This window comes from Talpa europaea, assembly GCF_964194135.1.
Source record: "Talpa europaea genome assembly, chromosome: 8".
Classification (NCBI taxonomy): Eukaryota; Metazoa; Chordata; class Mammalia; order Eulipotyphla; family Talpidae; genus Talpa; species Talpa europaea.
Window position 1 is genome coordinate 64903479 of NC_140075.1, and position 26762 is coordinate 64930240.

General features: G+C 34.4%; 1 protein-coding gene across 6 annotated transcripts in view; it reads right to left on the minus strand.

Moving 5' to 3' along the window:
* Positions 1-25515, minus strand: part of NOVA1 (NOVA alternative splicing regulator 1) — a gene marked incomplete at both ends in the record, with an annotated part of 139238 nt that extends 113723 nt beyond the window's left edge. For 2 of the 6 annotated variants that reach the window (XM_084240017.1, XM_084240015.1), the window contains 2 exons: positions 22925-23065; positions 24774-25515. In XM_084240017.1, the coding sequence (XP_084096143.1) occupies positions 22925-23065; positions 24774-24909 (277 nt within the window). Of the gene's footprint in view, positions 1-22924; positions 23069-24074; positions 24100-24773 lie in introns of those variants that run through there. The other 4 variants (XM_084240016.1, XM_084240014.1, XM_084240019.1 and 1 more) reach the window with 2 other exon arrangements.
* Between the last annotated feature and the right edge of the window lie 1247 nt (positions 25516-26762).

The following is a 26762-nucleotide window of genomic DNA, read 5'->3' on the forward strand; positions in this document are numbered from 1 at the left end:
CATACCTAAACAAGAGGCCAGCATTTTGCTACTTAATGATGACGCTATAACTTCCATTCCTGGTCCTTTATCTTAAAAGGTTTACAAAAGATAGTAGAAAAAGGATAACAGAAGGAAACCATATATTTTTCTCTATCAAGTAAGGATACAAATTATTAAATAATTATTAAAAACCAAATTGACTAAAGTGATTCATTGTCAGTAATCATATTTTATAGCACTGAAAATCTTGTCACTGGCAAAACTGCCCTTGCCAAGATGAATTTCTCATTGAAAAAGACTAAGTGAAAATCAAAAATGGTTATCTAGTACCTATATATACACATTTGTATATATGTGCAAGTACATTATATACATACATACATGCATATACTTAAAAGTAACAGCTAAAAGCTCCAAATGGTAATTTGTTCCTAAAACACATAAAAGTAAACTACTCCAGTATATCTACATTTTCTCAGCCACCTCTTTCAACTGTTCAGGAAGCACTGTCAGAACACTCTACTACGTGGAAGCAGAATTCTCCATCATTTCCATATTATACGGATTTTCTATTATATAGATACCTGACCTTTTTAAAGTATCCCAAACTAGACTTTACTATTAACTATTTTTTTATAGAGGCATGTATTTATTTATTTGTTTGTTTGTTTGTTTGTTTGTTTTTTTGTTTATACATGCACTGGGTACAGTCAGAAGCACGGGAGGGTGAGAAAATTCACCAGAGCCAGAGTGGGGAGCAGAGCAGGCAGAAGGACCGAAGTACACTGCTGAGGGGAGCAGCAGGCGGCAGAAGAGGTCTGCGTGCCATGTGGGGCCCTTCTCCGGTGGCCGGGGAGCAGCCGGGGATCGAACTGGTGCCGCAGAGGCCGCGGGCAGCTTTGCAACCCAGCGCTCAACCGCTGTGCCACCGGGGAGGCCCTACTATTAACTATTAAATTTAATATAGTATCACTTATATTCCCCCTTATTTATTTTTTCAAACTCTGTAAAATGCTTCCTTTTTCATAGGTTTTATTTTTTGTTACTTTTTTTCTATTTATTTACTGATGTCGTCGTTCATTTTTGAACAGTATTTGATTTCTCCCCTCAGTATTGTAGTTCTCTCACCACTACAGCACCCTTGCTCCATCACCACAGTCCCTGGTGCTCTTCCCTCCCATTTTGACTCCTATCCCTCTCCCTCCCCTGCTGTGTGCCTCAGATCCATTGTCAGCTTGCAAGTTTTGTCTTTTGCTAACCATCTGGCTACTCTACATTCCACATATAAGTGATATCAACCAATATTTATCTTTTTACTTCTGACTTATTTTGCTTAGCATATCTCTTCCAGTTCCATCCATGTTGCAGCAAAAGGCATTAGTTTAACTTTTTTGATCAAAATGACACTTCTCCAAAGAAGAAATACAAATGGCCAACAGGCATATGAAAAAAATGTTGAGCATCACTTATTATCAGAGAAATGCAAATCAAAAACACAATGAAGATACCACCTCACACTTGTGAAATGGCCCATATTAAAAAACAACAACAACAACAACAGACAATAAATGTTGTTGGCAAGGATGTGGTGAAAAAGGAATCCTTTTATAAATTTTAAATATGCCCAATAAAGGTATTCCCCAGCTTAAACTGTTTACCACATATATGCAACAATGAATGGATCACAAAGTTTGTTCTCACTCTTCCTCTCTACTGAGACTTGATTTATAGGAGTGGGGGAAACACTAATTAGTGATGTATCCATACTAATATGGATTAAAATATTCTGAATATGTGTAAGAAGATGATTAATGATTCCTTCCCTATTGTCTGGGATTTGGAAACTGAGTCCAAGGAAAAGAACAAGGAAGAAATAATTGTCCTCAGAATCTGAAGATAATTGAAAACAACTGAGATCAGATAGTCTCTCCTTGGGGAGTACTCCTGTGTGGTGCAACAGGAGAGGAGAAGGGTTTCTGTATGAGTTTTGACAGTACTCCCAGAAAAGACTACCTTTATACTCAAGGCTTAGAAGAGTACTTAAGACTCTTTTAAGTACTATGGCAAAGTAGTCAGAACACAGAGGGCTTAAAAAGAGAGTTCACTCAGGATATCTCACTATCAATTAACTGTGTAGTAGGAGACTTCAGTAGGCTCTTCACGGATTCAAAACAGCAACTGAAAAACAGTCCGTATTTGGGCATTTGTTACATAAAAGAAGTATTAATATCCAGTCAGCATTACATCAAAGAGGTAACAAAGCTCAATAGATTATAATCATAAGCCAATTTAATTAAAATAAATTTTTGACCTTTACTTTCCACCTAGATACTAAACTTAAAGGAGTTAGAACCAGTAGTGAGACAGGGGTGGTATACCAAAATTTATTATCCTACTAAAATCTCATGAAAGACAGAAGATGCGAAAGAAGAAACCATACCAAATTCAAGTTCTCAGTGCCCACAGTCTGACTATTGCTGGAGTACAACTTTAAACCAGATATGAGACTAATTTCATATTACACTAGACTGAAAGATTTTTTTTTACTGACCAAATGTGAAAAGGAAGTTATGATGTTTTTGTTTTTATTCAACCACAGCAGAGTCTATTAAGAGTACAACTACAGGTTAAAAATTCTATCCTCAGAAAAAACAGCAAGAACATAAAGAATAAGATTAAGTACAGGTACAATTCATCAGTAACAGGCAAAAATTGGCAACAACTACAGAGAGAATTAAAAGAGAATAAAGAAAAGGAAAAAAATCAAAGATAACCAGCTATCCTAGTTATGGTAACTTGAAAATCATTGGTAACAATAACTAAAACAAAAAATAAGAAGAAAGTCAGGTGTATAAATTGAGAAAATAAATAAGGTTTTTGACAGTGTTCTTCATCTACCTATTTATTCATATATGAAGGATATATACTGTGCACCTATTATGTGGAATAAACTATATTAAGCATGTAAATAGTATATAAATAGCATGTAAATAGAGTGACATGGTCATAACTGTGATAGAGCTAACCATCTACTAGGCTAGACAAGATTTGCAATAAGCATAAGAAGTGGAGGATGCTTCACAAGAACAAAAGAACAGTACCTTAACACAATTGAAATGGTCAGGAAAAACTTCTTAGATGATTAAAAAATAGAAATTTTTGAAATTTGAAATGTTATGATAAATCTGTGTAAAGTGTGTGTATTCAGGCAGGAATGGATATATAAGACAACCAAATATCTCCAAAAAGAGAAATAACAGGCCAAAGTACGGGAATCTAAAAGATGTGCATTTTTAAGATAAGGCAATTTATAAAAAGATTTAAATAATCAGATTTATTTTGAAATATATATCTCTAAAAGGTGATGGATGCAACCAATAGTTCAAAATAGTTTTTAGTTGAGCATAAGAGCTTAAGAATGCTGAACATTCTCAATTAAGAATATCTAAATAGGGCCTCCCCGGTGGCGCAGCGGTTGAGTGCTGGGTTGCGAAGCTGCCCGCAGCGTCTGCGGCGCCGGTTCGATCCCCCGGCTGCTCCCCGGCCACCGGAGGAGGGTCCCACATGGCGCGCAGACCTCTCCTGCCGCCCGCTGCTCCCCTCAGCAGTGTACTTCGGTCCTTCTGCCTGCTCTGCTCCCCGCTCTGGCTCTGGTGAATTCTCTCACCCTCCCGTGCTTCTGACTGTACCCAGTGCATGTATAAACAAAAACAAACAAATAAATAAATAAATAAGCATGCCTCTATTAAAAAAATAATAATAATAATAAAAAAAAGAATATCTAAATAAAGGTAACAATTAAAGTCAGAGCAATAGCTAGGGCTAAGGACAGAATCTAAGTCCTACACTTATGGGATGATTAAAAACCAATCAAAATGCTCAAGAAGATATAGCTAGAAAGACAATACAATAAACAGGATCTTACAATGTCGAGAAAGTCGAAGGAAGAAAAATACAAGAGAAAAGACTGGTTATCAACATTGGAATGTTTCAGAAAATTAAAAGAGGGTGATAACTAGATGACTAGAGAAGTTAGTTCAGTGAATTAAGTAACAGGACACTAAAGAACCTTAGGAAAGTTGGATAACTTCAGGTGTAGCAGAAAGCTGATGAAACAGAACTCTGAATAAAGATCATTCTTTCAAGAAATTTGATCATGGAAATGGGAAAGAGGCAATAACCATATAAGAATTACTGCAATCAAAGAAAGGAGTCAGTCTTTTATAATTTAAGATAAATAAGATCAGTAAAAAGATCATGGGTTTTTGGTGTCATATAAATCCATATAAAGTCTACCTAGCAGCTACGTGAAAATAGTATAATATGTTACAATGATATACAAAACCACATCTCACATAAATGAACACTAATATTATGGTGTGATTTTAAAAAGAAACATAATTAATCAGCATGCCAAAATAAAATGTTTTAAATCACAAATTTTAAGCCATAATTTTGAGCGACAAAATTAAGTATCAGTTTTAACCTTAAAAATGTAACCAAGGGCCTCCCTGGTGGCACAAGGGGTTAAGATGCAACCTATGAAGCTATCCATAGCCACTGCAGCATGAGTTCCATACCTGGCCGGCCAGGGAGCTACCCACATGGTGCAGCAGACCTCTCCTGACTTGCCAGCTGCTTCCCTCAGCAGTGTATTTCAGTTAATCCGCCTGTTCTGTTTCCCACTCTGTCTCTGGTGAGTCCTCTCACCCCCTGTACCCCAGCTCTTGTATGCATAAATAAATATTTAAAAAATGTAACCAAAATATACACTTGTACTTCACCTGCAATCCAGGAAGCTGCAACCAGTTTCCTTTTTTTAAAATAACAACTAAATAAAATTCCTCTACCACATCATTTATATATTGACAAGTATAAACATGTATTTTGCCTTATTCAGAGATGAAGTATCTTTTGCTAGTAAGATATACCAATAAAATGTATGATTAGAAATCAAAACTGTTATTACAAGACTATTATTAAAAATATATTGGCTCTATTTTGGCTCTATAATTGGCTCAATTTTTCTGCTAATGTGTGCAATACCACAATTTTCTTTAATAAGAGAGTTCAGAATGAAACATAACAGTAAAAAAAATATTTAAAGAGAAAAAAGCAAGTACATCCACTTGCATAATTTTCTCATGAGTAATAACATGAAAAAAATCATAATTAGATACAAAAGTATCTTAAAATGTTTTATGGAAGAACGATTAACACCTGAATGGTTTTTTCTTTCTTGGTGTGTAAAAGATGAAGTTTTCATTTAGCATAATATCCCAAATAGTTCAATATATATTTATTATTCACAATGAACACACACACACACACACCCCCCACTTAACAAGGTTTACATTTTAAGCTAATTGTGTCATCAAGGATCAACAGACTTCATGTTGATACAATCCAATGAATAGGCATTTAGAATTTTCTTAATCCTATTGCTTCATATTTATTCTTTTAAAAATCGCTTTTCACAGGTATAAAAACACTTAACGCTACTCTAATAGATGTATAGCTACTGATATTCCTTAGAATAGATTCTTCCTTATAGACTCCCCTATAACATAAAATTAAAGGTGAATGTAGCTATCCCATTGCTTTTTCTTTTCAATTTATAAATTACTTGATCAATACAATAAATGGAACAGGCTAATATCTGCTGCTTTCCATGTTTTTAACAATGAATTCACAGTCAACTACATCTTTAGTTAATTCTTTCCTTGGCTTAGCAGAATGCATATTTACAAAATTCACTTTTGTTTTTAGTATTTGCTTTTGCTTTCATTTAAGGCAACATAATCATAATTATTACAGATTACATGTAGAGTTTGACAAAGAGAGAGATGGTAAGTAAAAAGGCAAGATTTTGGACTTAGAACTGAAAGGATAATGCTGTGATTAAGATGGAGAAGACAGTGGGAGAAGTAGATGGGGATTGAGTGAAAGATTAGAATATTTAAATGCATATTAATTCTAACATACTAATTAGATATCCAAGTGATATCAAGTAGGTAACTACTATCATTATCTGGAATTCAGTTAAGAGGTCTAGAATGGATATAGACATTTGGTAGTCTCAAAGAACAGATGGTTATTTAAAGCTATGAAACTGAATAGGATCACCAAGGGAGTAAGCATACATATAGGAAAAGAAGGAGAGAGTAGCCCAAGGACTGAGCTCAGGGAAATGGAAAGAAAACTGCAGAGAAAATCAGAGGTCGCAATTAGTGAGGCAGAGATGTGCTGAAAGTAAAATGAAATGTTTCAAAGAGGTAGTGATCACTGGTGCAAATGCTGCTGACTTGCATATGAAGACGTAGACTGAGAACTGACTACTGAATTATCTTCATTGAAGTCAGCAGTGATCTTGAAAGGAGCAGTTTCACTGGAAAGTTAGGATCAAAATTGTAACGGGAGAGGAACTGGAGACAACACAAGCTATGTAAGATTAATTGGAAATATTTATCGTTTAAGGCATGTAAACTGGAACAGAAAGTGGGATAAATGGAAAATGCTTTGCTTTTTAAGTTTTTAAAATGAAACACTGCATTATAACATGTAAGTTTCAGGTGCACATCACTGAGAATTAATGTGTGTATATACTACTTTAAGCTTACTGCTGTGCTAAAAAGTCCAAATACAGTGTTGTACACCAATGTTACCTCAATTTTAACAAAAACAGCAAAAAATTATATCATATACATGTGTACACACACTCACAGTCCAATTCTAAGGTAAAATGGGAAAATTTTTTCTTTCAACATTGGAGAAATTATATGTTTGTAGGTTTAAAGAATATAGTGGGGAAACTGATAATGTAACAAAGGGAAGAAACCCTTGCTAACAGATATCTGAGTAACTAAGAGGGAATGGAAATTAGAATAAAAGCAGAGGATTATCCTTTCTTAGGGACAGAGGGAGTTTATCGAAATAAAATGGAAAAATACAAACCAAAAGTACTGAAGGAACTAGGTGAGTAGATCAGGTCGGGGAGAATACAAAAACATTTTCACTTTATTTTCTCAAAGAAATAAGTAAATAAGATCATCAATCAGGATGATAGAAGAGGTTTTGTTTTGATACTTATATTCATCATATATTGTGGAGCCCAATACCTTATTTTTGAAGGAAAGTGAAAATGTTACAATTGTGAAGGAAGTTGTGCTTATTCTCAATCTCTTTCCCAAAACCATATCGTGTTATACACAAAGATAATTCTTAGTCATCCCTAATCAAAACTAAATACAGATTCCTCCTCCAGGAACTACCAACTTCCAATCAGACTTCAAACATTATCATCCCTAGGGGCCTCTCTGGTGGCGCAAGTCTCAGCACTATGAAGCTATCCTCAGCCACTGCAACATGAGGTCAATGCCCTGGCCAGGGAGCTAACCCAAATGGCGCAGCAGACCTCTCCTGTCTCGCCAGCTGACTCCCCTCAGCAGTGTATTTCAGTCAATCTGCCTGTTCTCTGTCAATCCACTGTCTCTGGTGAATCTTCTCCCCACCCCACTTCTGGCCTGTACCTCAGTTCTTATATGCATAAATAATCTTTAAAAAATAAATCTAGAAAAGAAAAATCTCTAAAGGTTCTATGTATCTAAGATTACATTTATTGCTCTAAAGATTTGACCCACAGGATTTAATCATAAGATTAAATAGTCTTTAGCAAATTTTCTTTCTTTACTCTTTCCTATAGCTTCTAGTATTCTTGTATATTAAAAGATTTATCGTTCTCAATATAAGGTTGAATTTACTCTACACTATGACAACTATTCAGTAATATTTTACATTTTCCACAAAGTAACTCCAGAATAAATGATCTGAAGTACACTTACTGAAGTACACTTACACAGTCACACAAAACAAAATTATATGTACAGTTGTTCTTGTTATGATATTAAATAAGTTGAAATTATAAAATAAATCCAAAATATTTAATACATATTTTAATATGTAAAGTATCTGAAGATAGCATTAAGTTTATATGCTGATTATTAAAAATAGAGACATCATTAAAAAAATTTACCATAATGGCAATTAAGAATTTTTGTAGTGGCTTATGGAAAATATGAATGCTTGTTAAGGAACAGAACATAATAAACCATGACCCCTAAAATATACTCGTAGTCAACTATACCACTCAAATTTCTTGGAACTTTTACAGAAGTTACAGAAACATAAACTGAAATGTGTAAAATCTTCACAGAAGCAATTTTAAAAAGTGTTTAAGTTTTTTTTTTTTTTAAAAAAAAGCTAAAACGCAAGCTTTATGAATTATCATTAACGTAGTACGGCTTTAGTTTTGACTATTAGGGAATTTTCACAAGTCTTAGTACCTTGAAAAAGATCATGCAGACAATTATTATTCTGTATGCACCACCTGAAATGCCTTTTAAAAGTTTGATCAATATTTGTAATGTTCTATATGTATATGTGTAAGAAGGAAAAAGAGGAAATAATGAATTGTTAATTTTCAAGAATTTTAATACAAATAAATCCACATATACAATAAAATATCCATATAGCTGAGACTGGAAGAACACCTTACAATACTTAGAAGTACTATAAACTCATGAATCAAAACAGCTGATTTGCTAAAAATTTATCTGTACATATAATAACTAATATCACTTCTAATTATCTATTGAAAATATAACCTATGTAAAAAGACATATGTAAGGGACAAAATTATATATACACAAATTACTTATATTATCTGAAAAGGATGAATGAAGAAAGGTTAGCTTTAACTTTCTCTGTAATGTGTGCATTTTTATGAATTGTGATGAAAAAAATATCAACTTTCATTGTGGGAAAAAATCCTTAATAGCAATGTTTTCCTTTTAAGGGACACATTAAAGTAATATAATAAATTTTATGTAATTTATTTTATATTAAAATCCCTGCTCTAAATTTAGTATTAATACATGTAATAAACATGGGAAGGAGTTGGAGAGTCATAAAAAATGCCTATTTTAAGTCAGGTATTATGTGACATGACATATTTTCTTTCATGGTCCCTAAAGCAAAAACTAACAATTATGTGAAAGGTACTAATATCCCCATTACACAGATGAGAAAATTAGAAGTCCCAGAAGATTAAGTGATTTGATCAAAATCATACAGCTAGCAAGTAGCACAGCTCAGATTCAAATTATGCTGTCTGACACATTTTTTATAGGGATCTTGTATTCTATCTCACATCCCCAACAGGCATAGAAAATACTGAACTGACTTGATAATTTCTTAATAAATGCCACTGTATAATGTTCAAAGTGCTGATTACAATATGTATGATCATAGAGATTTGACTAGACCCTTCTAATCTCAAGTCTGCAACAAATCTCTAAAGTCGAGCTTATATATGATTTGAAAAGTAAAAGACAAAATCTCACGGGGTTAAGCAAAGAAAAATTGAATAGCTTCATGCAAATAAATTAATCTCATAGATAACAAGAAATTTCAAACCACCTTGTGCGCTAGTATCAAGATGAAAATGGGAAAATACAAAGAAACTATCAAGGTGCTATGTTTACAGATCTTTACATTTACAGATGTTGAGTTCTCCTTGCAAAGGTAAAATTCAAACTTTTAGGACTAATACTTGAATAAGGAAAAAAAAAAATCAACCCACTGAAAACTTCAAATTATTTCCCAGGGATGGACCAATGTACTAGTCTGGTAAATCATACATAAATTTTGACTACCATATTTCCAAACTCATTTATAAGTAGATTGGTGCAAAGAATTACAGAACTACAGAAAGTAAAGAAACAAGTTTATCATTAACTTGAATATATCAAAATCATTTTAATTTTCGCTTGCCTTATTTCCCAACCTGTAAAACAGAGATCAAAATTCCTACCTATAGATATTTCTTTAAGAATTAAAATAAATTATAGAAATGGAAAATTTAATTAAAACAATAAACCATGTACCACTTAACTTATATTATTAAGCAACTTTTAGTGATATAATTCTAAATTTTTAAAAACAAGACAATCACTTTTCCCATTAAAATGTTAGTGTTTTAAAAGGCACAGAAAGATATTCAGAAGCTGGCTCTTTAAAAAACACTAAAGTTAGATAACTGTTACTTCAAACATTTCCAAATCCAAAGGTTCTTCAAAATTCCTCTGAAACAAAATTACATTTGTTTTGCATATTTTCTGTTGTCAACAAATGAAAATGGTCCTTGGTTAAATTGTTTAATCTAATTAAACCTAAATTTCCCTGGTCACCTTGTAGTTTTCTACGTGTTTTTAATGGAATTGGGTGAATCATTTAAAAGGCCTTCAGTAAAAATAATTGATAAAGCAATTTTTTTAAAAAATCAAAGGGAAAAAAAAACAATCCAAGAAAGCTGGAATATGATTTCAAAGTTGAGTGGCTTGTCATAAAAGGGCAATCTGCAGTTTGTTTTTAATGGCTTTCCTGCCAAGACTTTACAGAACCTCAGAACTTTTCTCATTGACGTATGTACATTTTCTAAAAATAAGAATACTGTTTTCAAACCTTATTTACTTTACTAAATCATTCTGGCAATACCAAATACATCAGCATTATTATTCTCAGACAAATGTAAAATATATATATAATTATCATTCACATTTATAGTTATCTGTTAAAACTATATGCTATCTGTAACATTCTCATTTATTTTCACAAACTTCAGAGAATAAGTTTCTTAGACACATCCCACACAGATAATTTCAACAGCAAAAACATTTTCACAGGAGCTGAAAAATTACAAAGTAGATCAGCATTTTAAGCCCAACAGCAGGAAACCATATAATAAAAGTAGCAGCCTTCCACTATAAAATTACTAATCTTAGTAATACAGTACATTAAACATGCCATTTTGAGATATATGCCAACCTAAACTGTCACATAAGGCATATCTAGCTCATTATCACAGTTAGTGTTTTTCATATCCAGAGTCACTCTAGTTTTTAAATAAAATATCAAATGCATCAGTATAGCTAAAAATATGATAAAGCTTTGAAAGGAACATACCTTTCCTAAACAGAACAGATATACACTTCAGAGGTTTAAAATATTACTGTAATGATAACATGGCTGGACATTTTCTGTTGAGGAGATGTATAAATACAAAATAGAATACTTATATTTTAAAAGCAGAATTTGTAAGAAATGTTAAATTTAAACAAATAATATTTGAAACAATATTTTGAAATAATTCATAAACGTAAGATTTCTTCCAAAGTTCCCTCAAATAGAACTGTATTTGCTCTGCAAAAAAATGTATGTAGTCATCTTACCTATATTATTTATTCCTCTAAGAGCAGGTCATCATAGAATACTATGATATGTGTATCAATTAGAAGGCATCAATGGGACTTTCCTTATTCCTCCTTACATTTAATTCAACCTTGAGTTATAAAACTGGTATTATTGATTTATGAATAGCACTTAAGTAAAGATTACACAGTGAATATTTTTATTTCAAATCCCCATCTGGTGCTTAATGTCACTTCAGCTGTTCAATTTTTTAATGTTTCACTACATAACTAGCCAATAATTTCACAAATCAGTATAAAATGCTAGACAGACTTTTAATCTCAAGCTCGAAATGTATAAACATCTGAATTTGACGGGGTCTTGCTTAAGACTGATTCTTACGTGAAATAAATATTTATCAAATTTATATAATTTAATAAAAGAAAAACTTTATCCGATATGATTGTAAACAGTTATGAATCAAAAAATAAACTAATAGACTAATAAAACGGACCCATTTAAGTCACTATTTAAATATACTTGCACAGACAAGAGGAGATGGAAAGCGAACAAATGTCAAAACCAAATTTCTATTTCTGAAGTTTTTGCATATAGAACACTCTCCACTGTTATTTGTCCTTCACTAGGTCCCCAATTTTTATTCTTCTATATTTAGCACATAATTGCCTAATAAAAGAAAGCCCTCATGTTTCTTAACATCTTTTCTGTATCCTTTCATTTTCCTTTAGCCCTTTCCTTTCTAAACAGGTTAATCTTCTCTTTAGTACTATTTATTTTTCCTAAGCAGAAAGCCAGACACTGCAGCTAACACTCTTTTTCCTCCACAGGCAATTCTTCCTCCACAGTACAAATGTCACAAACTACATTCAAAATATATATTTTAATTATAGTACCACTGCCAGTCATTTTATAGACACAAAAGACACATTTTTAGGTAAAAACACTACTGTTAATACGTCTCTAAGACAAATATTTTAATATTTTAAGATTATTTTTCTTTTTCATATGGAATACATTTTCTTTTATCTATACAAATATCAGCACTATCTCCTATCCCCATTCCTACACTCCCCAACAATATCCCATATTACCAAACTACTTTTGAACCCGTGAATATGCAAGAATTTGTTGTATCTTCATGGCATATATATTTATGCCTCTCTGCTTCAAATGACCTTCCGTTCTTGTCCACAGCAATTTAAAATTCAACTCTCAAAAACCTGTTAGCTCCTCCATTCAATCTTCTTTGAAGTCTAACTTTTTCTTTCAAGATCTAGCCACTTTCTACTCAAAATTCTACCATTATACCATTAGCAAGGTTTATCAAAATCAGCGATTCATCTTTGGTGTTTCTTATTGCTCTCTTGTTTGTGAGAAATATCTTTAGGGCACTGTATATTTAGTCCTAACCCGAAAGGGAGCACACAAATCCATCAAAATGTTAATAATTCTGGTAATGGTGGCAGGTAAGGGCAGTGAAAGCAGCAGTGTTTACATGACAAACACTAGGAGTTATCTTAATCTACTATTCTCCAACAGATTTTAGAAAAGAAAATAAAAGATTTTAGAAAAATGTAGGAGACCAAGCAAAAGAAATGAAAGAGTGTGTATCTATTAAATGTGTCACATCTATTAGATCAGTCATTGGTTTACTGCAGCAAAAATCAAAGCAATGCACTGATATGACATTAGTATTTCATGAATTCCTCAACATTTTAATGGCTTAAAAAGTATTTAAAAGGCTTTAAAGTAGTCAAATTCAGTAAATTTCCTAAAATTTTAATTTCAAATAATAACACATACTAACATCTTGACAAACTACACAAACAAAGGTTTACTTTTCTTTCTTTGGAAATAAGAAAATTAAGTAGTTCAGATTCTAAAAGCCATTATGTATTTAAACATGCTAACGTTTCCTCCTTAGGTGGAAAAGCAGATATTGACATGTGTTAAAATTAAATTAGTTAGTAACAATATATTAAATAATATTAAATAAAATATAACTGAGTTGTTAGTAATCTTTGGTTTTCACAATTATCTTATGTCATTATAATTACACCTGAATACAAAGGTAGTAATGTGACAGTACGTAAACTATAATGTGACATGACTACAAAGTCATGTAATGAAGGCAATTAAAATTATTTTATTAATAAATATTAATTAAGCTCATGTGCTTAAATCAGAATATTTATAAAGGGATCTTCATTTTGAAGATGGGTTTGGAGTATTATCTGTAATATTGGCTTTTAGTTTTCTTCTCACAAGGACAAAATGCTAAATAGAAAGCAAAATCCCTGGTTATTCTTTACTCTTCTTCCTTAATACCTGATCCCTACTTATCTTAACAGTTCTGTGGCCATTTCATGTTTGAATTTTCAAACTGACAGGTTCACTTATCCACAGATTTTACACACATACACTCCCATCAAGTATACTGGAAATGTAATAAAGAACTAAAGATGAATTACCTTCTACATCCATTGTATTAATATTACATGAGCACTTCACAGAAGAAACCTCAAATTGGTCATTCATACATTCATTTAAATTTTGAGTGCCACCTATGTTGAAAACACTAGGATGTATGCTGAGCATACAAGCAGGCAAAAAGGATGACGTAAAACCCTTCACAATAATAGAGCTTAATTCCATCATTCAGTTAATATGTGTAAAACCTATCAAGAAAATATTTCTTGTTTTAATTTTAAATGTAAAGGAAAAAAGTCTTCAAAATCATATTAAATATTCTTATGTTAGAAAGTGGTCCCTAAACTTGCAATGTAATGCAAATAACATCAAAATTCTAATTAACTAAAACTGGACCAATTTATTGAAGTGGGTACATAAACATATAAAACAGTAATGTTTTTAAGTTAATAATGATTGTATATCTGTATTTTCTACTTAAGCTGCCTTACAAACAGCCTCATGCTTATTTTTAAAGCATATTATTTTTTCTTTTTAAACCACTATGAATATGCAGCCAATATGCAACACTTAAGGAAAGTTTTATTAAAGTCATAAAAATATAGAAACACATGTACTTGAAAACAATTTATTAGAAAATTTATGCTTTTTTTTTTAATCAAAGCTAACTGCTTACCCAAAATAAACAAAAAAGGTAGAGTTAATGAACAAAACAAGCAAGCAAAAAAAAGAAATTTGGCCAATGAAGAAAAGTAACAAAACTGTAGAAATCAAATGAACCTGAAAATATTGCCACTTTCAAATAGTAAAATTACAGGAAAATAGAAAATGACCCGACTATATTCCAGTCAATATAATCTTTTTTTTAACCTGGACTTTGGGTGTAGCAAATTGACAAAAAAATTATAAAGTAGTATGCTTTTAACTTAAGAAAAATATAAAGGATTTATTAATTTTAAAATAAGGAGGAAGTAAAAGACTTATTTCCTTACAATCATATGCAAAAAGGGTGTTGGGGGCTGGAGATCACAGTAAAACAAAAAGAGAATGAAGTGTCCGGTATAATTGTACCATAGATTTAGAAAATATAGTTAAGTTACATGACAATTATCAGCATATGTCATTTAATCTCTTGGTAGCTAGGTTTCTCAACTGTTAAGTGAAGATACTGAAAGATATATCTAAATTTCACTCCTTTTATCTAGTTTCATGAATTCCATTTTTCAATTTCTTTAATTGGAAAATCTCCCTGCTACTCACAGGTGCCCTCATTAAATTCCTGTGTCCTCATTTTGTCTTTGACAAAGATGTTCTACAATATAATTTAAAATAAAGCTTAAGAAGACAGTAACAATGAAAACACAACTTCTGAGGCTAATGTAAGACATGACCATATTCTTTTACAATGAAAAGATGCTTTGTAATCATTGAGCAAATAGCTACTTGGGCGGGGGGGGGGGGGGGGGTCTGATAAATATAACAAGAGAAAACTTCCTGAGAGATCTGATAGTAAAGAATGAAATTAGATTTATTTTACAAAGTACATTCATTGCTTTAAAAAAAAAACTTGTCTTAGAAAAATAAAATATGAGTTATACAAAAATAATTAAGGCTGAGTATCTGAAAGATTAATCTCCAGGACCTCACTTGTTTCGAACATAATTCCTTCCAAAAAAAAAAAAAGTATTTAAAAAATGAGTATAAGCAAAGTTGAAGTTACAGTTCTTCTAAAATAGTAACATAAAACAAAAATAAAAACACCTATCACATTCCCTACTATATTCTGTTATAATGAAATAGACCACACCTCCCTTCTACTTCATCCTTCCCCCCAAATTAGTAGTTCATGAGAGTCACAGTCCAATCTCATCCCTAGAGCTGCAAATTATTAACGGTTTTAATGAAGACGATTTTCTTCTTTAGGATAGGAATGATTTTTGAAAAAGTGAGTCAACTGAGTCAGCCTTTATGATATCATAGAGGAAATGGCAGAATTTGTAATATCATTTAAAAAGTTGATCTTGTGAAAATGTATACTGCAAAAGAATCATGGGGCTTTCAATATGTAACTGCTCTCAAAAATCTTTAAAACAAAAAGAAAGGTGATTCCTTAAAAACTTCACAAAGTATGCTCAGTTCCACAGGGAAAATAAGAAATACTACAATCTAACTTAAAAATTACTGAGTTCAGGAAAAAAAGGATTAGAAATTACAAACATACTGAACATCAGTAAGGCATAAGACAGATTTTGAAGAAAAATATTAATTTAAAATATCAATTATTAAATAATTGAAGAATGATTAAAAAATGTTTTATTTTCCACACCAAAATCTTACCTGAATCATATTGTTGTTAAAAAACTCAAGATACTGATTTCATTTTTCATCTGGTCCTGTCAACGATGCTATGACAGGCCCTGCAGGAAGCAGCAAAAGATCAATGATGGAGTGCAGATATTATGTGTTTTCATGATCAAGATTTGTTATGGAAAAGGATATCCATATAGCAGTGGCTTAAAACTTAGTAAATACTGAAACTATCTGAAAAAGTTTGTCAATGTACACAATATTCTTCTTTTTAGACTTTGTAGTTTTAAAATGTTTCTCATCTTCTTTATCAAAAATTTTTAAATGCTGGCAAGTATATATGTAAAATTTCAAATAATCACTTTTATATTGATGAGAATTGATAAAGAAAACAATCTACAATATCAAAAATGAAAAATCTTGGTTGAAAACTGAAATACGTTTAAAAATGTGGAGGAAAACATCCCCTTGACTTCTAGATGTGATTATTTTACTTTTATTTCCCTTAATTACTATAATTACCAATAAATTACCACTGGCCATAATTAAAATAAAAATTAAAACAGACTTTTTATAAGCAGTAACCTCAAAATCAAATAGTTACTTGCAACACTGGAAAAACGTCTTCAAAAAAAGTATATAGGATACAAAAACATTAGGAAAAAATGTGTGCAAACTCCAAGACTTAATTAACTCTTGGGTAACTGACGTTATATTCCATAGATACCAAAAAATTCATGATAGTAAAAATAACAATCAAAACTGCTTCACAAAGATTCCAAATGCCATTTTAAAATTCCAAATTATCGTAAAATAATATAGAACTTTGCTTTTTTACCTTAGGAACTGTTTTCCATTCAAGGGTCAATTAATCATAAGACTGTGATGAGATACCTATATTAATTGGAATACTATTAGAACACACAAGAAACTTCTGGATATGTCATGGAAGCATACTGTAAGTTGGCACTTCAAACATTAAGAAATTTTAAACCATAGAAATAAATGACTAATTTTTAGAGTTTGTAATCAAGTTTTAATTTACTTGTAATAAAATTTCAACAACACTTTATTATTTCAACAGCACTCCACTGTCAAATTGGAACATCCTAAAAATATTTCCTACATGCTATACCTATGTCATTTGTTGGAAAACCAAACTCCCAGTAAAGTTTGCTTGCCAAAGATCCTAAACATGCCAAAAAAGATAAAACTGAATTTACAGGGACTGAATTTTGCAGGGACTATTTCTCCTATAAAAATAAACAAATGTTAGTCAAAGATAACAAAAAAAAGAACAATAATGTACTTCCACTCACTTATGATTTAAAAATGTTCTTGGGTTGAGGATATGGAGAAATTTAAATCCTTCTCGCCTAAGGTTAATTTCTTTTTATTCTAAACCTAAAGCCCCCATCTCCTTTTCATGTTGATTTTACCAGATTCATGGAAAATCACTTGTTTTAAATATTAAAAATATGGAAAAGCAAATGCCGTATCTTTAAAAAATAACATGAAGAAAAGGGAAACGTCACCAAACCAAGCATCAGGAAATACTGAGAAGTCCTGCTTCATTTCTTACATGTTGCGTTTTATACTATGACACTTCAGTCTCTGAGGGTCAGGTTAATTAAGCGCCATAGCAGCTGCAGTGCAATGTGAGACACATACTGCTGAGGTTCCCACCAGTCCAGTCCAATTACCTATAGTATTCCAGCACTGGACAAGTGACAACCAACCTCTCCTCTCTAGTCATTTGCTCCCACTGGTCTACTGATAAATGTTAGAACAAACTAACCTCTTTTTGGAAAAGCCTGCAAAGCTGAATGCACCTGCTGCAGGCTGCAATGATGAGTCCCAGAGAGATGTTTGTCAGTCAGATCTCTGCAGATGTTGTTTAACTTTATGCTAGAGCTGTATCCAAAGATGGAAATGAGATGGCAATCAAGCACAAACCTCCCATCCTTGTCCCCCCAATTTTATATTGAAAAGCTGCACTTGCTCATAAAACATAGCTATACTAAACTGGAAGCAAAGTAAGAGTAAATTCCATGGTTTTAATAAAACTGTTTATTAGGTGAGTTTTAGTTAACAAGTGGCATAATGTGTTCAATAAATGTTACTTGTGTCATTTACAAGCTTAAAATTTATTTCTCTTAAGTCATAGCAAAACAAAAGAAAGAACAATAAAATTGACAAGTTTTTGATTAGTAGTTTGGTTTAGTTACACTACATACTCCTTAGTGTTCATAAGATACAGATCACTTTTCCTCTTTATATATTATGTGAAACATCTTCAATCCATAAGTACTGAGCAGTTTTTTTGTTTTTTTACCAATTATATTCACTATTTTTGAACTATTCCTAAAATCTTGTAGGGCTGTAATTGTAAGTTAATTTTGTCAGGTATTTGTAATTCCTCAAAATGTTGCAAATTTCAAATGAGAGATATTTTCAAAATCCAGAAGGTTTCAAACAACAAATTTCAAAGTGATGCTGTGCTATACAATTCATCAAACCACTGACAAAGTAAATTAATGATGTTCTATAGCTCACTAAATGGAAAATAAAACATCAAAATCAAATAAAAAGGAATCAAATAAAATGAATGCTTAGCTGTTTAATGTTAATTTAGTTTTCCTAAAATTCCCACTACCCAAAACATTTGCTCACATAGGTTAAGTGTAAAAATTGTATTTTTCAGAATCTACAGTGTTATATAAATTATGCTATGCCAGTAACATTCCTTCATAAGTTAAGATTGCTTTTATATATCCTTTACTAAAAATACAGGAAATTTTCAGAGAGGTAGTAAAGTCTAAGTAGAAGATAATGGTTTCTAATTCAACTGAGGATATAAAGACAACATATAAAATAACCCAAAACAATAGGGAGTATGACAAATACAAGTTTTAAGATTTAAGAAAAAACACTTAGTGTCAGTAACTCTTTGATCATATTAAAATCAAAGGTATAGCACAGTATGATAACTATCCTAACTAAATTCAACACATTGAAAATTACACTATTTTATTTCCTATGTGTTAAAATTCTCTTTACTTATAAATTTTGCCTAAAAATATATACCAATAAATTTCTAAATACCTTGCACCTAAGATCAAAGAGTATAGCTTGCAACTTTTAGAAGCTATAACAAAAGTATTCACATTATAATACCAATGTCATAATATTATTCCTTCAACAAAGTAAACAAAAGAAGTAATTTATTTTAAACTTCATAAACTCCACTGATTTCCAGAAACATAATCATTTTTATATAACCCCAATCCAGAAGGGTAAATCAGCCATTGAATTTTCACCATACCAAAATGAAGGTAATGTGGGGCATTTCTTTTACTAAAAGAAAAAAATCACTTATATTTACTTTTTCATGATTTTCAAAATGTTGACATAAAAATGGTTTGTGATTTTTAAAAAAGCATCACCCAAATTAGATAGCAATAAAATTGAGATATAACAAATCTAAGAATGCCAAGTTAAAATTTTAACTTACAGACCATACAGAAAATAATTTATATTAAAGATGATCCAGTTTTATAACCACATATATGAAAACAGAATAAAATATACACAAATATATGCCATAAGTATGGTGAGCAACCCCTGTTTGATCGATATAAATAAATATCTCCAGTGTCATGTAATGACATAAAAAAAGGTACACTATGACGTGTTCTAAAATCTAAAGTTTACATGACACTATTTATTTTATATATCCTTTACTATTCCGAAACAATAATGTATTCAATAACTTTTCCTGATTAACTGACCGAAACACTCATTTTTAAAAATAATTTTAACAGATACAGTCGATCTATTTGTTAATAAAAACTAAACACATCTTCAGAAGCCAAATTAAAGAATGAAAGAACACTATCGCTATTCTGAAAATGCAGTTATATATTGCTTAAAATGAGAAAGCAACAATTTCATGTAACCTACTTATAAAAAAGAACATAAATAAAAATTGGTTGTTTCAATCAAGCAGAGAAAATTCATAAGCCATTAGTAATAAGTTAGTACTCTGTAAGATTTACATTTTTAAAAATGGATAAATGAATTATACAGTAAAAAGTAATATAAATCTGCCTAAATGCCTTTTCTTTCTGATTATAGCAACGGAAAAATAAACTTCACAATCTTCATCATACAATCTCCTCAAATTATTTTATTCAATACAGGACATGCTGAAATACAGTGAAAATATAGTTCTATGAATTCTAAATTCATGCCAATTAATATTCAAAAGTATTTTCTTCATTTTAATCATAAATATTAAAGAAATGCTTAAGATATTTTAAAGATACTAAGGGGAAAAAAGAAAAACAAATATGATAAATATGAAATTATATCGACTATAATAAAGACAATATATCTATCATTTAAATTGAAATTTATCAAAATATCCCCAATATGTCATATTCTGCATTATGTATCCTGAAGAGCATTTATCTCAAATACCAAAGTATTTTTAACTAAGCCTCTAAACACAATCACATTGTTTCAAAATTAAAGTAATATGAGAAAATTTACTACTATACAACTGAAGAATACTTTCCACAAATACACTATTACCAAATGAAAAATAGAAAAATGCTTCAAGAAATAAATTATCAGTCACATTCATTATAGTAGAATACAATTACAAAACACATAAAAATGGACTTTTGAATTACTGTATGATCCTATAAGAAAATCCTTACAATTCAATGGTATAATCAAAGTTTTATATAATTGAGTTCATCTGAGATGAGCAAGGTAAGTATCCCTTACACATATCTGAGTAAGAGAAGTTGAAGAGGGCTCAAAGGCTGCAATACTGAAGAATACCAGAACCTTAGAAAATTCCACAGGCTTGTGGTCAAGTGTCAACAGACTGTTAACATTAAAGTATATCAGAAGAGAGAGATGTCTCTGTCCAAACGGGTAACGAAAATTATATTTAAATACAAAGTACTCAAAATAAATTGCAAGGCTTTATTTTATCCTTAAAATTGATTCCATACTGTGTGATCGGTTTCCACCTGTTACAGGCAGAGTATAAGCCTTCTTTTATCCAGACAGTACAACTCACATTTGATCAGGTTACGTCACTACATGCATACACACACACACACACACACATATCACACACACAATTTTATTCATCGCATTCTAGTTTTCCATTTTTTCCAAAAGATGGGCTTGCTCTATATGAATAACATGCCTCAGAGCTATAAATAAAATAAGCAATTTCAATGAAATAAAAAAAAATGCACAACTAAGTGGACTAAAAACAAAAGACCTAATTCTTGGTGTACCCTTTCTAACCTACTGAAAATAAACTATATTCAAATGAAAAGGCATTTAATTTACTATTTGGAATATCCTTGATAAATACCAATTTTCTGTAACATCCCTGCACATCTGATACCACCTCATGTATAATGCAAAAAAGCTATTTCATTTTCATCTATTGACAGTGAATTTAATTTACCATTGCAGCTCTTTTCCTAAAACTATCATGTTATTAATTCTGCAATCAAGCTCTTTTGAGTGCTTTTATTTGTACTATGGGTTTTCACAATTCCACATTGATTTTTTTTCATCATAATATACCTTTTAAACATGGCAATGTGAATATGTTAGCAAACTTTGTTAATGCATAAGGAAAAGTTTCGGGAACAAGGAACGCCATTTACAAAACTACACTCACTGGAAACAAACTTTCAAAAGACGTCATATCTAACAGATTGCATTTTAGTTTAATAAATTTAAAGTTTACCAAATATACTCTATTTAATTTATATACCTAAATGACAGTTTCAACCATTCTAAAACCTCCTTATCCAACATAATGGTCCATTTTCTACAACCAAGTGATTGGCTATGAAGAAGAAATCCTCCAAATGTTCTGCTTACATTCATGCCAGATGTCTTTGCTGTATTAAAGAACTCTTACTGAATTAGATCATTGAAAGCAAATCGGCTTTTCTTCTTCACCAGAAAAAAAAAAAATAAGCAGTATCAGTCCCCTCAGCACTACATTAATATTTTTATGGTCATAAAGATAAAATAACCCCCGAAATGGTAAAAAACAAATCAGTTAATGATGTTTTATCTAGGAGATACACTATTCATTATGGAGATTTTCCCATTAAACTTAAAATCTATATAGTGAGTAGCAAAATTTAAAAAAGGATAAACGTTTAGAACTATGTAACATTTGAAATAAAAAAGCACACTGTAAAGTACAAAAAAATAACACCACCTACAAAATTCGCCATATTCCAGTGGGTTACAGTACCATGTACACTGTTAACATATTTTAATCAACTACAACTATTCAGTAACACAAATTTTAAAGCATTATTTTACTTCTTACATAATAATACACTTCCCATTACATTAAAAAACCTCAGTATTTTAAAAATCTTAAGAGGCAGCACTTGTCCCCTTAGTTCACTCTAGGGCCAACAAACAAAGCAATGAAGCAGAAAGAGGTACATAATGGATTTAGAAGTAAATGGTCCATTCTTTAAGAAACCTTCCTACCCCCTCTTCTGAATTCACTCTAGACTAATTGTCATTACAATGATGTCTGAAAACTTCAGAAGAACCCTATTTCCTGATGCCAGCTGTCCAAGTTTCTATCTTTAAATTTTAAAGTTGTTTCCTAATAAGATATTAGTATGTAGAAATACCCAGAAGATTCATCTCCCAATGGGTCTAAATCACATACACAGTATATCAATTATTGAAAAAGGACATAATCAACGATGGAAATATTCTAATCTTTCCACAAATACTCTACTACAGCAAATTATAAATAAAGTCTACACTAGTGAGAATTTCTTTCAATACAGCACACAACACACACAGAGCTCTCCTTTCTTTCCTTGGAGATACAGCAAACAATCTCTACCATTGCACCTACCTGGGTAAAAATCTTTGGACTTAGACAGCTTGATGGTGGCTCCAGTTTCTTTTTGCAACTGAACAATTGTCTGTCCTCCCTTCCCAATTATAGATCCAGCGGCATAACTAGGTATGAGAACCTTTAGAAAATACTGGCCATCTTCTGAAAAATGCAAAGAAATATCTTTGGTTAACATGACATTTTAAAACTTTGCGTCCCCTCTCCACCCTCAAGGGAGGAAAACAGCAATTAAGACATTGGGCAGAAACTGCAGCAAATATGGGGTTAAAAAATTTAAGGAACGAAAATAAGCTCAATACACTGAGAAACAAATGTACAAAATGTTTTCCATTTCGTAGGACTTATACTTTTCAAACTTGGAATTAAATTCTAAACACGCGCTCCTATTTTGTAGCACTGTAGAAACTGATGACTAAATTCCAGTTGTTATTCCAAACATGGAAGTAGTCCAATTCTATCTGTGGTTACTATGGTAAAACGAAATGAACTGACCCTTTAACAAAACTTCAGAAATTGATACGATGACAAACCTTTGCTTAACACGGCTGCAAAATAATTGAAAGGGCTGTTAGTGATAAGCTACATTTGTTTGACATTAGCTAACACTACAATTAGCCATTGCCTATATCCCACTTAAAGTATGCAAAACAAACATTCTCCTAGCAAATAATCCACCCAAACTGTAGGGTGTATTCCAAGTCTCCAGTAACTGCCAGGAAATAACTCAAAGTGGTGTAGACGGGCAAATCTAACTAATCCTGGGGTATTTCTTTAGCACGTCTCAGTCTCTCATGATCTGTTTAAGCTCATTAATTAAAGGACCTTAAGAATTCTGCCAGGACTAAAAAGCTTAGGAGTCATTTCTATCAAACACGCGTAAAAACGACCAAACTACATGATGATGCTCCCTTTCCAAAACCACCACGATTGAGAGGGGACGGATGATCCAAGAAAGAGAGAAATGAAACTGTTTTAGGAAATCAAGCCAACACCATAAACTTTAATATCCGTCAAACTGATCATGTCTTAACCAGGAAACACCCCGGAAAATCCAGCTTCCTTATGTGCATGAACGTTCCAAAATTTGCGGGCGTGCCGTCGCCAGACCCCCATCCGTCTCTAATGTACATGCTGTAGATAAATTCACCTCTGCCTCGATGCATTGGGTGCATTGTTAAGATGACTCCAGTGCCCATGAAGACGCGATACCGGTCCCGTTATAACTCATCTTCCCAGGAAGCGCAGGATGTTAACTAACAAGTCCCAGTCCCAGACACCCCCACCCTCGTATGCACACCCCGAAGACAAAATCAATGAGACATTTTTGCACCGACAATACAAGTGCGGTAAGAGCATGCACTCAAGATTTTGCATACTACTTGTGGCCAGAGCGAGGGGATGGGGAGAGAAAACTCTCCGGTGCCCCAATCATTCGCTCTCCGCTAACCGAGTGCCATTTATTTATTTATTTTATCCGACTGTTCAATGCAGCGCGCATCTTCGGGCAGCCATCACCTCACTCGGGGGTCATCCTCCTCCTCCTGAGCGGAGCCCCTCGCCCCGTCTAGGCTATTTAACGGGTCAGCCTTTCGACCGATTAAATGGAAAGATAGGTCTATTCCGAAAAACCGGTCGCCATTTTGATGAATGATAAACACAGAAATGGAAATGTGTCGGGGACAGCGAGGTGCGGGGCAGGTGCAGGGGAGGGGGCGCGGGGCCGGGGCGCGGGAGCCGCGGGGTTCGGGCTGGAGGTGTCCGGGCCGCGGGCGGGCGGGAGGGCGGGAGGGAGGCAGGGGCGGGCGGCGGGGGATGGGGCCGGCGGGGAGGTGGAAGTGATACCCACCGCCCGTATTGGTCCTCTTGGTGCTGCCGGCTTCAGGGGGGGCTTCCAGCGGCCTTTTCCGCGAGTCCGGCGGGTCCAGGTCTATGGGAACCCCAGTGTGGGTCCCGTTCTGCTGGATGGGAGCTGCCGCCATCATGTTTGCTGTTCCTGCCGCTGCTACGGGGAGAAGCTTCTCCCTTTTGTTTTGGCTTTTTTTTTTTTTTTTTTTTTTTTGCTTTTGCTTTTGGGTTCTCTTAAGGTTTTTTTAATCGGATCAATAGAAATCTCTTTAGAAAAAAGCGATGTTGCTGGTTTGTTCTCACTGGGGAGGGGGCAGGGCTGTGGAGCAGCTGCAGTGCAGTGTCAGAAGGAGACAGGGGAATGGAGGGGGTGTGAGAGACGGAGGGTGAAGGAGAAGAAAGGAGCGAGGGGGAGAGAGTGAGAAGGGAGAGGGGCGAGTGAATGAGCGGGAGGAGGGAGCGGGAGGACGGGAGGACGGGCCGAGGGAGTGGGAGACCGCGAGGGCTGGCGGGGCGCGGGGCGCAGCCGAGCCGGAGGAGGAGGAGGAGGAGGAGGAGGGGAGCGTGAGGGAAAGAGTGAATGAGCAGGAGGAGGGGAAGGCGGTGGGTGCGGAGAGCGGAGCGGGCGGCGGAGGAGGGCAGAAGCCGGGCCGAAGCGCGGCGGTCCCCGCACCGCGCTAGCGCTGCGCTCGCTCCCGCCGCTGGTGCTGCCGCCGCCGCTGCCCGAGCGCTTCTGCCGTTGCCTGGGCTGCTCCGCGCTGCTGCTGCTGCCGCCCGGTCTCGCTCATTATTTCTCCCGCTTGTGTGTGGGGGGGCGCGGGGGGGCCGGCGGGGAGGGAGGGAGGGAGGGCGGGGGACGGCTGCGCGGGGAGGGCGAGCGGGCTTGAGTTCGTAGACACCCACACACTTCGCGCTCGGGTCCCTGCCTCTCAGCAGCGCCGCCGCCTCAGCCTGCGGGGGCGACGGGGGGGGGGGCGCGCGCGGGGCGGGGTGGGGGGGGCGTGTGAGTTTCTCCGCGCGTGCGTGTGCGCGCGGGCTGAGCGCGTGCGCGGGGGCGCGCGCCAGCCGCGGGGGCGTGGACGGGACGCGGGTCTGGGCGCTCCTGTGGGAAGGGGGGGGGGGTGAAAGGTCGCGGGGCCCCGGCAACACGGCTCAGGCAAACGTAAGCGGCTTGTCGCGGAAACCGAGGGGTCCTAGAAACGCGCTAGGCGGGAAGGCGGGAAGCGGGATTACTGACAGCCGCGCTAGCCAATAAAATGGAAGGGGGAGACGGGCGCTTCAGTCCCCTTCCCAATCAGGGAGCGTGGGCTTGAGAGGGCGGGAAGGGGCGGGGTGGGAGCTTCGTCCAGCTGGGACTGGAGCGACGACGGTTTGGGCTAGTGTGGGAAGGGCGTTCGAGTGACCGTTGGCAGTGGGTGGGACGGCGTCCAAGCCGAGGGGCGAACGCTGAGTGTATGCCAACGGGACTTCCGCATAGGTTTATTCGGTTTTTTTTTTTTTTTAAGAGTTAGTTGAAAGACATTAGTTGCATCCCATTCATTGGCGCTTTGATGCGAGGTGATTTCATCAAGAGAGTCTTAATCGGACCGTGTAGCATCGTTAGGGAACTTAGAGTGTCACTCGCCGCCTTGAAATCCTGTCGGGTACAAGCCAAGATATAAATAAAGTTAGGTATGGTCTTCCGTTGAAGAGGCGCTGATAGTTAGACTAAAGACAGCCAACAGCCGAAATGCTTGCCAAAAAAAAAAAAAAAAAAAAACCAAAACCCTGAATATTGAACGAAATACGAGAATATAGGATAGAATTCATTGAACGTGCACAGCTTATGATTAGACAGATTTTGGATCTCTGCTGAACCCGACTCTCAAACCTAAAACACTACAAGGGGGAAAAAAAAACAAAAAAAACACCTGATATAGCTGGAATAGACAGTCTGAAGAGACTCAGTTTATAGACGAGTAAAATGACTTCTGGAAGTATTTTGCTCAAA